This window comes from Schistocerca gregaria, chromosome 2 (assembly GCF_023897955.1).
Source record: "Schistocerca gregaria isolate iqSchGreg1 chromosome 2, iqSchGreg1.2, whole genome shotgun sequence".
In the NCBI taxonomy this organism is placed as follows: domain Eukaryota; kingdom Metazoa; phylum Arthropoda; class Insecta; order Orthoptera; family Acrididae; genus Schistocerca; species Schistocerca gregaria.
Window position 1 is genome coordinate 742,183,197 of NC_064921.1, and position 13,029 is coordinate 742,196,225.

Sequence of the window (13,029 nt, forward strand, 5' to 3'; positions counted from 1 at the left end):
AAACACCGTGTTTAGATAATAGTAAGAACCACTCCCTTGCTCTCAAACTTTGCAGAGGAGCCATAAGTCGATGCAACGGGTCACTTTAAAGCGTCACATTACCAGAACCATTTCTATGCGTACATAGTTCAGCGCTGTTTCTGATAATTAGTAACGTTCAGCTCTTGGAGTAGGCTTCAGGCCACCTGTAATCAATCTGCTTGTTTCATTGACTGCTGTATATACCTGTCCAGTACGCGGCGACCTGCACCAGATCTGAGAGATTTATTGCACTCTAATATTTCTGAACGCAGTGATCAGTTTCTCTCCACAGAGTCAAAGTTTTTGCTGTGTGTTACAAGGTTAGTTCATCTGTACACGAAGCTTCTTGTATTTGGAATCAGTGCTTGGTCAGTGTTGTAGATGTTGAACAGAAGTGAAACTAGAACACTTCTCTTAAGTAGGTCATTTTTCTCTGCTCTACAGCGACTACACTGTGCTTGGAAGTCATCCAAAAATCTGCGATTTTGCGGAGTTCCGTTAAATTCGGTGAAATGGAGATCACCTGGCTGGTTGTAGTATTTGACACGTGGTAGTCGGTGACTGAGAGGAACATACACTTCCGTCAGGTTGACGAAAGCTACACCAGTAACGTAACGAGTTTCATTCTCGTCATCTGTTAGTGAGAAAAATTCAAATGGTTCAAATGGCTAAATGGCTCTGAGCACTTTTGGACTGAACATCTGAGGTCATCAGTCCCCTAGAACGTAGAACTACTTAAACCTAACTAACCTAAGTACATCACACACATCCATGCCCGAGGCAGGATTCGAACCTGCGATCGTAGCGGTCGCGCGCTTCAAGACTGAAGCGCCTTTAACCGCTTGGCTACACCGGCCGGGGAGAAAAATTCAAGAGCTGCTCTGTGCAGCTTTTACCATGTCGAAATGTACTTGCTCTTGTGTAAGCAGAGGGTCAATTACGGGTAGAATTCCATACAGACTCATGCTTCCTAGCGGCCTGCAAATATAGCTTAATGCGCTAACTGTTCTAAAGTTCTTGACATGGTTTTTTTCCTTGCCTGCTTTAGGAAGACTTATGACGCTGCTCTTTGGCCATATCTTTAGTATTTGTCAGCTATTTGTTGAATTGTTGGAAAGTTGTAGAATCCATTCTCCTGTTGATGGGCCAAAGTAGAAATTCTACTTCACATATGGGAGTTTTATTGTTATAATACAGATACAGTCTGCTGAAATGCAGATGATTTTAATTACTGGAGGCATAAGGCATTTTAGTGACTATTGTTGTATATAAAATATTTTTGTACCTAGCAATTTAATAATTAAACATTTCTTCAAAACTGTTCATTAATAAATATTTACTGCCTAGTTTTATTTGACATATTAAATTCCATTTGTGTTGCCCCTTCCTTGTTCACCTAATGTATTTAATAATTCAACTGTGTAATATATTACAGACTTGACGTGCTCGCACTTTCGTAGTTGCTTTATAAGTCTTGTCATTAAGCAATGACAGTTGTCTACTGTTTGAGAAAGTAACAGAAAAAATGTGGAATGTATTCCACCGTCCAGAAGCCACCTCGAGAGCTAGCATAGACAGATGCACTATGACAGAGTGGAAACTGAATATCAACAGCAACTACATTCTCTTGCTGAAGCGAGCCAGGATGTTGTAGCGGTTCGTCGGAGTCCGTTGCGAAACAGCCGTTTAGGAATCTTCCACGCTATGGCGTCTGGTGGGCGAACGCTCTGGTCTTCCGACAGGCACCGACCAGCTCGGCATGTTTGCCGAGCACTCGCCTGGCCTATAACGCTTGTTTCTTAAATAAACCCATACCACACACTGCCTAATTTGCAACACACAACAGGAGAGGACATAAAGGACAAAAATGCATTTTATGATCACTTGTTTGCATGTTTGTCTATTGCCGGCCGCTGTGACCGAGCCGCATTCGCCTGCCAATACAAATTATCTAAATTTACCTGAATGGGTTTCACGAGAAGTAAGTCGCTTTCTTCCAACGTAAATGGAAATACCGTGCGGCTAGGGCCTCTCATCGGGTAGACCGTTCGTCTGGTGCAAGTCTTTCGAGTTGACGCCACTTCGTCGACTTACGTGTCGATAGGGATGAAATGATGATGATAAGGGCAGCACAACACAAAGACTCTGAGCGGAGAAAATCTCCAACCCAGCCGGGAATCGAACCCGGGCCGATAGGTATTGTATTCCGTCGCGTTGACCACTGAGCTACCACGGGCGGACACTTCCAAGGTAGTAGTAGTAGTAGTAGTTTTATTCATCCGTAGATCTCTTTTTACAAGGATATAGGACATGTCAAAGTATTTACAAGCTTAGATCAATTTACAATAAGCTAATTCGTATACACATATATTTACAGACTTCTAGTTAGAGACAATCATTAGATTTTACTCCTGGTATACAATAATTTATTTACAAATAACTCATTAAATAATGTAATGCCACACTATTCACTCATATTTCACTATCAGTCACTGCACACACTATACACACATTGTTTCATAACACTTCACTCACTACACACACACACACACACACACACACACACACACACACACACACACACACACACACACACAGGTGATCCTTGGGCCATTTTCTGTACTGCAAGTTCCCATTTGCTATCCTGAAAAACTGAGTCAGCATCCCTTCATAATGAGTGAGATGTTGAGCTCAGAAAGAGGAAGAGGTGTTAGTATTGTGCTATGCATAGCTTGAGGGGAGAGTGTCTCTAGAAAGGAAAAAAGAAGAAAAATAATAAAGTGAAGGTGTTATGTGGAATATTGGATGTTTTATAACCATCATTATTATTATTATTTGTTTGTATAACATTTTTGTATCAAACCCCTACTCTGCTTTATCTAAGTAATCCTTCAATGTATAAAATGTATTGCATAACAGGTACTTTTTAGCTGCCTTCTTAAATAAGTGTATTTTTGAAATTTCTTTAATCTCTTTTGGTAATTTATTGTACAGTTTTATTCCTTGGTAGAAAATGCTGTTTTGAGTTTTATGTTTATTTTTTCTTGGTAAATGTAAGTTGAGTCTATCTCTTGTTGCATGGTCATGGACAGAGCTGTTTGTGCAGTAATTGCCAATGTTACTTTTGATGTGTACAACTGACTGGTAAATGTGTTCACATGGAGCAGTTAAAATTCCCAGTGATTTGAACAGATCTTTACAATGAGCTCGACTACTATTTCTGGTTATTATTCTTATGGCTCTTTTCTGGAGTTTGAAAATTGGGTTCATATTTTGTGGATTTGTTCCCCAAAAAAGAATGCCATAGCTAAGAATTGAGTGTACATATGAATAATATGTAACTAAAAGACACTGCATGTTACACACAGATGATAGAATTCTAAGGGCATAACATGCTGATGACATTCTGTTTGCAAGTACCTTTGTGTGTTCGCACACTTACAAGGTAGTATCACACTGCCATAAAGGGCCCATCAAATGTGTATAAGCTTTTCAGTCTCCATAATAGGTAACTGTAAGGATCATTCTAAATGTCAACAACGCTTTGATCTGACGAGTCGCGCCATCGCCAACGCAACCCTCTGCCATGTCGCACATCTTCTTAATCTTTGGCGCCAGTACGACGTTAACAGTGAATAGGAATGGTCAGTCACTGTTCAGTTGTGCACTTTTAAAAGTATGACAGAATTAATAATCGCACCAGGTGTGTGCTTCATATAGTAACACGGTTTCAAAATCAAAAACAAAATGTGTACCCTGTCAAAATTTAAAGAGAGATGGCCGCAGTTCATGGAAATGTGATGAATGAAGCTCCAGTTCGAAAATCGTGCATCACGTTTAATGGCAGGAGAAGGAATATTCGTCATGACCAACAATCATGTGGAAATAGAGTTGTGAGTGACAAACTCCAATCAGGGACTGAGGAGAAAAATTCAACAGGATAGACGTTTCAGTAATGACAGACTGAACTTGGCCTTTCCTGATATTTCACTATCAGGGTTCCTCGGCTGCTGACAGAAGAATACGAAAAACATTTGCATCGAGTTTTCTCACAAGGCTGCTGAGGAGTTTTACAATCATGCTGTTACTCGTGACGGGGGGCTCAGCATAAATGTCACAAACGAAGTGGCAGTCAGTGGCATGGCATCATTGACGATCCTCAACGATCCCAAACAGCTCGTTTTGTATTATCGCGAAATAGGGGCGATAGTTTCACAGACACGACACGTGAATTGGAGTGGCAGTCATTAAAACATAGGCGTTTTTCGTTGCGACGGGATCTTCTCATGAAATTTCAATCTCCAGTTTTCTTCTCCGATTGCGAAAACATTCTGTTGCCACCCACCTATATAGGGAGAAATGATCATCACGATAAAATAAGAGAAAGAGCTCGCAAAGAAAAATTTGACTGCTCGTTTTTTCCGCGCCCCGTTCGAGAGTGGAACGGTAGAGAGACAGCTTGAGGGTGGTTCATTGAACCCTCTGCCAGGCACTTTATTGTGTATAGCAGAGTAATCTCGTAGATGTAGAACCAAGAATACAGTTTGTGGATCAAAAAGGTATATTTCAAAACAAACGGCGTGGATTGATGTCGAACACTAGCCTGCATCCGTCTGATTTAAAGAAGGATTTGCTTCGGCAGTTTAAATTGAAATTTTTTGAAGATACGCCTTGTAACCCAATGATCGCCATATTTTCTCCCAAACTGATGGACTGTTTGGCGAAAAGTTCTATGGAAATGATAAAGAATTGTACGAGGACGCTAGTGACTTGGCGGCAACTGAGAATACACAAGGAATCGGAAACCATCTGGGGCACGGCGACTTTGTAGTGAAAGAGCTAAGATATGAATGTATGTTGTAAAATACGCTCTAACAATAAAAAAAAAAACGGACGCACCTCGAAGGAATTGTCTGAATGACACAGAAATCGGTAGATGTGATGAGCATGTACGGAGAAACAAAGGATTACAGTTTCAGAATTATTGGATGATTTATTCAAGAGAAAAAGCTTCACAAATCGAAAAAGTCAATAATGCGCTGATCCACCTCTGGCCCTTGTCCAAGCTTGGCACTGATTGACAGAGTTGTTGCATGCCCTCCTGCGGATTATCTGGCCAAATTATGTTCAATTGGCGGTTTACATTATCAAAATTCCGAGTTGGTTGGAGGGCCTTGCCCCTTAATGCTCCACACGTTCCCAATAGAGGAGACACCCAATGACTTCGCTGGCCCACGGTAGGGTTTGGCAAGCACGAACACGAGCAGTAAAAACTGTCACCACGCGTGGACAGGCATTAACTTCTTGAAATGTAAGCCCGGGATAGCTTGCCATGAAGGGCAACAAAACGGGACGTAGAATATCGTCCACGTATAGCTGTGGTGTAACGGTGCCGCAGATGACAACAAAAGGGGTCCTGCTCTGAACTGAAATGACATTGCAGGTGTAGATTATCACTCGTGGTTATCGAGTTGGTACCCCAGTGCTGACCGGAGCATCTCCAGAAATGTCTCCGCTGAACATTGGGGCCCAGTTCGAAGCAGGAATCATCACTGAAGACCACTACACTCCAGTCAGTGTGATTGCAGGCAGGATGTGCTCAACACTACGGCAAACGGACTCGTTGGTGTACAGAAGTCAGTGGATGTCGGCACAAGGGGCGCTGTGAGCCCAGCCCCCTTTCTGTGAGCCGCCTATTAATAATCCTTGTGGTCTCTGAAACGCCAGTTGCACGTCGCATCTATGATAAAGATCGACCCAGAGCTCTGAGTGCCTCTCTGACGATCGCTCGCTCCGCACGTTCTGTCGTGTCTCTAGGTCGACCGCTTCCTTCTTCACATCGTGTTCGCTCAGGGTTCACTCACTGCTGCCAACATCGTCGAATAGCTGCATCGCTCCTCTTCAAATGTCGAGCGATTTGCTGACTGCTCGAACTGAGTCGGACTAAGTGTCTCTCAAACGCTGACATCTGCAAATACTGTTCAAGCACCTGTCTGTAAGACATAGTTACTGTCCAGCTGAGGTCACGGTATAAAATTCTGTCTTTATGCCGTGATATCGACATGTCCCCTGTTCGTTATCCTTTCCAGCTGCAGGAAGGAATTGTACTGCAGTCTCACGCATTCGTCCATCGGTCGGCAGGGTTTATAGTTTTCCATTTTTCGTCAGTACCTATATGAATATCAATTTATGACCAATGCGGATAACTCCTTCGTGGTGCTTCCTCTTTTCTTATCTTAAGAGTGTAACTTTTGTTTAATTACCTTGAATAACAATATCTGGATAAATAAACGGCTTTTTCTTGCAGAATGACGTAGTAGATGTGAAACACAATCAGACATAAGTAGCGACAACAAAGGAAGTAGGTTACAGTACGCTTGTTCGCCCACTGCTTGAATACTGCTCAGCAGTGTGGGATCCGCACCAGATAGGGTTGATAGAAGAGATAGAGAAGATCCAACGGAGAGCAGCGCGCTTCGTTACAGGATCATTTAGTAATCGCGAAAGCGTTACGGAGATGATAGATAAACCCCAGTGGAAGACTCTGCAGGAGAGACGCTCAGTAGCTCGGTACGGGCTTTTGTTAAAGTTTCGAGAACATACCTTCACCGAAGAGTCAAGCAGTATATTGATCCCTCCTACGTATATCTCGCGAAGAGACCATGAGGATAAAATCAGAGAGATTAGAGCCCACACAGAAGCATACCGACAATCCTTCTTTCCACGTACAATACGAGACTGGAATAGAAGGGAGAACCGATAGAGGTACTCAGGGTACCCTCCGCCACACACCGTCGGGTGGCTTGCTGAGTATGGATGTAGATGTAGATGTAGATGTAGACTGGTGTCTACATACACCCGCTTCGTCCAACCAACTCCATTTCACTCCAATCAGTCGTTATTATTCGGTCGTGATGTTCTTGAGCAGTTAGCGCTTACCAACAACATCGCCTATCTTGGGATTTGTCGGCCGTACTCAGCCGTCTTAGGCTGACCAGCTGGTCGGTCGAATATCGTTCCACCCTAACGATGACTAGGAACGTAACTGACCGGTCGGGCGACCCTTATAAACACTGTTCCAGGCCAGCAGCAAATGTGTACACAGCAGATTGGAAAGACTTGATGCTATAATGTGTACACAGTGGACTGGAAAGACTTGGTGAGGAGTGTACTCACCTGGAAGGCGATGGTGTTCCATACGGCGAGCACGAGCCGCAGCGGCAGTTTGGCCTTGTACGACCTGTGCGCCCAGAGGCGGTGGGCGCCCGCCTGTACGCCCGTGGTCGCCATCCAGCCCACCAGCATGGCTGCAACAGGCAGACATCGTTATACCGTCTGTTGTGAGCAAGTGCGATACACGCGCTGCCGAAATCGACGTGGTCATCGAAGTCCAGAAGTGGCGATGTTGCGAACCCTGCCAGTGGAATTGCTCTCCGCCGTAACTACAAACATTGCAAGCAGCCGAATGTCAATGCCTTGTAAAGACAGCCACCACAGGCAGCAGATCTCCTTCCCAGTTATGAGCGACTGCCGTACCAACAAAATCCTCCTCCCTCCGTCCATTTTTACCAAGTCTTTCATATACTGTCGGAAGAAAACACCAAAAGGATCCCCCTTCCTGACTGAGAAATCTGTCCTGATATACACATTAAAATCTCATATCCTTTCCTTAAATCGATCGTTCAGTACCTCTCCCACATTCCATTCATGATTGCTCCTTCCTGCTTCTCTGTCCACTTACACGTCCGTCTTCCGACCCCAACATCACCTCTTCCCCTCCTCCCCCTGCTCCATCCCAGACATAGCTACATATAAATTATCCTACTCATACTTCCAAACCTCCTGGCCACACACTACTTACTGGGAGTTTAGTTCGACGGATTTGTCAGATAACAGCCTTATCATCATCATAATTATCGCATCAGGCACTCCATCGCCATTTGTGTTATTCATTTCAATACATCAAAAGAAGTTCGAATGGTTCAAATGGCTCTAAGCACTATGGGACTTAACATCTGAGGTCATCAGTCCCCTAAGACTTAGAACTACTTAAACCTAACTAACCTAAGGACATCACACTCATTGATGCCACAATGAGGTAGCGAGCAGGTACAGTGCACATGTGAGTAAGCCATTACCACTAATGTTACACACACGGATACAGCTACTAGAAAAAAAGGGATACACCACGAAGGACTTATGCAAATCCGACACAAATTGATATTCATACACGTATCGTGGAAAAAGCAAAACTGTAAACACTGGCGGCCGATAAACGCTGCAGGACAATTTCACTGTACAGCTGGCATGGATAGTTAACAGGGGACATGTCGATGCCGGGGTATAAATGATTTGCGAATTTCCTTTTGTATACTCAGTTGGACAGTAACTATGCCTCTCAGATAGGTACGTGAACATAAGACGCAAATGTCAGCATTTGAAAGAAGACGTGTAGCTGGTTTCAAAGACGTCAGCTGGAGTAATCGGCGAATCGCTTGTCTTTGAATATGAGAGATGCCACTATTCGACGATCAGGAATGGGTGAACCACGGCCAAATACAGCGTCAAGAAGGAAGCGGTCGACCTAGAGAGACGACAGAACGCAGTCGTCGGCGAAACGCTCAGACCCTCGGATTCATCATTATCATAGATCCGACCTGCAAGTGGTGCTTGACTGGGCTCTATTCGCGTGGAACCGTTGAGACTGCGCATCACATTCACTATGCTCCACTGAACTACCGTGGGATCTTTATCAACGCGAGCAGATGTACCACGGAACGACAGTCTCGAACACCACGATTCTGCCGCTGTCGAATTGCGACACATACTGAAGGGCGTTTTCCCTCCTTGCACGGTGCATGACACGAACTTCTCACAACCATCCAACATCAAAATGAGATTTCTGAGTGATAAACCCACCGAGTAGTCATCCGTTGTACACAGAAAGTAGATGGAGTTGGTCGTACTTTCGTTGTGTGCCCTGTCACTGGTCAGCAACAAATTTGTTGCAAGGAATGCCTACGATGTTCTTTGTTGAATTCCAGAACGAAATCAGATTTCTCCTGACGGGCTCAGTTCCCTTGTGATACGCTGTGTCAAAATTCTTGAAAAAGCTGCATATTGATTACTCTTCTGTGGACTGCTGTATACAATCCAGTCACATTAAATTGTCCACCGCCTATGTTGCCAAGTCTATTTGAGCATCAGCCGGGACGGTAGCTCAGCGTGTTCGGTCAAAGAGCTAGTTGGCCTCTGTAATAAAAAAATATAAAAAGACTGTGTGGAAGTATCATGTAGCGTTCACAACGACCAAACACAACGATTAACAAGAAAAAAAAGGCATTGGCATTTCTGGCAATTGCTAGAATTGACTACTTGTTTTTCTACAGTCAGTTTCATAAGAAAGTGTACATCATAATTTTAAATGTAACGTCCGCAGCGACAACTCTGGTAGTGCTCTCGAATCTGTAATCACTGCGCTTTTGCACAGTGTATAGATAAACAGTGTGGGAGTTGAATGTTTTCTTTTGTCGGTTGCAGTTTAAAATTAGCGCGAAATATCTGAAGCGTCACGAGGCAGCGTTCCTTGTAAACCATCCAAAGGGACCAAAGCTTTTATATGGAGCTGCTGCTAAATTCTTAGAAATTTAAAGACGTTCTTTGCCAAGTTGGTGAAACGATATTTAGAGGTAAGAAACGTGGATGATATACCGGAAAGAGGGTTAAGATGCTAAGCTATAATCGATAATGGCGGTGATTGTGCAGTTAGTAACAACGAAACACTTTCCTTGCCATAGCCAGTCTACATTTTATATCCTCTCTACTTCGACCATGATCAGTTATTTTGCTCCCCAAATAGCAAAACTCATCTACTACTTTAAGTGTCTCATTTCCTAATCTAATTCCCTCAGCATCACCCGACTTAATCTGACTACATTCCATTATCCTCGTTTTGCTTTTGTTGATGTTCATCTTATATCCTCCTTTCAAGACACTGTCCATTCCGTTCAACTACTCTTCTAAGTCCTTTGCTGTCTCTGACAGAATTACAATGTCATCGGTGAACCTCAAAGTTTTTATTTCTTCTCCATTGATTTTAATACCTACTCCGAATTTTTCTTTTGTTTCTTTTACTGCTTGCTCAATGTACAGATTGAATAACATCGGGGAGAGGCTACAATCCCTTCCCAACCACTGCTTCTCTTTGATTTCCCTCGACTGTTATAACTGCCATCTGCTTTCTGTAAAAATTGTAAATAGCCTTTCTTTCCCTCTATTATATCCTTGCCACCTTCAGAATTTGAAAGAGAGTATTTCAGTCAACTTTGTCAAAGGCTATCTCTAAGTCTACTAGCTTTGCCTTTTCTTAATCTTGCTTCTAAGATAAGCCGTAGGGTCAGTATTGCCTCACGTGTTCCAACATTTCTACGGATTTCAACCTGATCTTCCGCGAGGTCGTCTTCTACCAGTTTTTCCATTCGTCTGTAAAGAATTCGCGTTAGTTTTTTGCAGCTGTGACTTATTAAACTGATAGTTCGGTAATTTTCACATGTGTCAACACCTGCTTTCTTTGGGATTGGAATTATTGTATTCTTCTCGAAGTCTGAGGTCTTTCAATGCTCTGTCAAACTCATCAACAGTCCGGCGAGGCGTAAAGCTTGGTGTCATGTGGTCATCAAGGGTACACGAACGGGCCTTCAGCTCAGAAAGCCCACATCGATGATGGTCCGTTGAACGGTTCGCATGCTGTCACTTGTTGCTGGCCCAGCACTGAAATCTGCAGCAATTTGCGGAAGGGGTGCACTTCTGTCACGTTTAACGATACTCTTCAGTCGTCGTTGGTCCCGTTCTTGCAGGGTCTTTTTCCGGCCGCAGCGATGTCGGAAATTTGATGTTTTACCGGATTCCTGATATTCACAGTACATTTGTGAAATAGTCGTATGGGAAAATACCCACTTCATCGCTACCTCGGAGATGCTGTGTCCCATCGCTCGTCGCCGATTATAACACCACGTTCAAAGTCCCTTAAATCTTGATACCCTCCCATTGTAGCAGCAGTAACCGATCTAACAACTGCGCCAAACACTTTTCTTATATAGGCGTTGCCGACAGCAGCGCCGCATTCTGCCTGTTTACATATCTCTGTATTTGAATACGCGTGCCTATACCGGTTTCCTTGGTACTTCAGTGTAAGTCACAGTGGAGAACTGCCGATGGCAGTGACTCTATAAGAGTGATAGCGAGGGAAGGCCAATACAGTGACGACCGTTCAGAAGGCAGTGAAGGAGATGAGCGTGCCGACCTAACATTTTCAGGCCTCTGTGAAACAAATAAGCCACACTTTTTGAGTCAAGAGGATCTGAACGATCTTGATCGTAATTTACATTTGTTGAAGCAACATGGTCGACTAATAGCTTCGCGATTAAAGACTTCTTAGCGATACGAAAGTGAGTGCTTACCGTGATCAAAACAATGGCTCTGAGCATTATAGGAATTAAGATCTGAGGTCATTAGTCCCCTAGAATTTAGAGCTACTTAAACCTGACTAACCTAAGGACATCACACACATCCATGCCCGAGGCAGAATTCGAACCTGTGACCGTAGCAGCAGGGCGGTTCCAGACTGAAGCGCCTAGTATCGCTCGACCACACCGACCGGCTTACCGTGATCGCCAAGTTGTCTTTTTCTGAATATTTTGCCAAGGAAGGCGACATCGATTTTTGAAATGGTATAGAGTCCGTTAAGGAGATTCTTGGCCATGATTACAGTGTAAATGAGAGACACGTGTTCAAAGACCCCAGCAAAGTTAGTGTGAAAGCAGTACTCGTCCAAAATGGAAGGAAATTACTTTCTGTTCCAATATGCTCATGCAGTTAATTTGAAGGAAACATATGAAGACTTTAAACAGCTTATCACATTTATCCAGTATGAGAAATACAAATGGCTTGCATGTGGAGATCTCAAGATAACATCAGTTCTTCTCGGCATGCTGGTTGGGTACATAAAACTATGTTGCTTCCTATGCGAGTGCCACAGAAGACACAGAAAATCAACCATTATTACAGGATATAATGTCTTGCTCGGAATGATCTGCTGCCTACACATAAAACTGTGATGAACAGTCCTCTTGTTGGCCCCACACCACCGTTGCACACTAATTTGCGCCACATAAAGAACTATGGGGAAACCAGGGCCAAAATTTAATGTGAATTCATGCACTTGTGAGAGAAGTTTCCAAGGAACGTTGGGATACAAGTAAAGAAGGGAATAGTTGTAGGACCACAAAGTAGGAAATTTATGTCCGTTGAACATTTCCTTGAAAGAATCGCATGGTTGTTTTTCAAAAGTGTCTGCAAGAAAATTTTACACATTGGCGCATTTTAGCGCAGACAACTACCGCAATGTTGTACAAGAATTACTGTGATCGTACCACATGTTACTTAAACTACATTTCTTGAATATTTATTTGGGCTTCTATCAGGATAACCTTGGTGCCGTTAGTGACAAAAATTGAGAACTGTTCCACTAGAACATTTCTCAAATGGAAAAGTGGTATAAACGTAAATGGGGTATCGCATTGTTTCTCGAGTGCTCCTGGTCCTTACGAAATGACAATCCTGAAACAAATTATCGCAGCAGATCCTGAAGAAAATATTTTTAAGTTGTTTGCTGTTATGCTATTTTTGTTTCCTTTGTGTTATGATAGACTTTTTTTCTCCTTGCCCTTGTTAAGTCTTATTACGAAAGGGCATCATTTTGCCACATTCATCTAATACCGGCACCAGTTTACAGTAAGCATTATATTATGAAATTAAATGTGCTATTGGCTGGGAGTTCCCTGTCTGGGAGTTGAGCAGCACGGTGCAAGTCTTTTTTTATTCGACGCCACTTTGGCAACTCGCATGTCAGTGGTGATGAAATAGTGATAAGGACAACGGAGCACTCAGTCCCCAAGCGGAGAAGATAGCCGACCCTGTCGGGAATGGAACCAACGCCCTGGTATGGCT

At 43.3% G+C, this 13,029-nt stretch overlaps 1 protein-coding gene across 2 annotated transcripts in view; it reads right to left on the bottom strand.

Annotated features, from left to right (window-relative positions):
- The window catches only part of LOC126334919 (acyl-CoA Delta-9 desaturase-like), a 113,298-nt gene that overhangs the window by 41,255 nt on the left and 59,014 nt on the right, over window positions 1-13,029 (bottom strand). For both annotated transcript variants that reach the window (XM_049997639.1, XM_049997640.1), the window contains exon 3: window positions 7,198-7,328. In XM_049997639.1, the coding sequence (XP_049853596.1) occupies window positions 7,198-7,328 (131 nt within the window). The remainder of the gene's footprint in view (window positions 1-7,197; window positions 7,329-13,029) is intronic.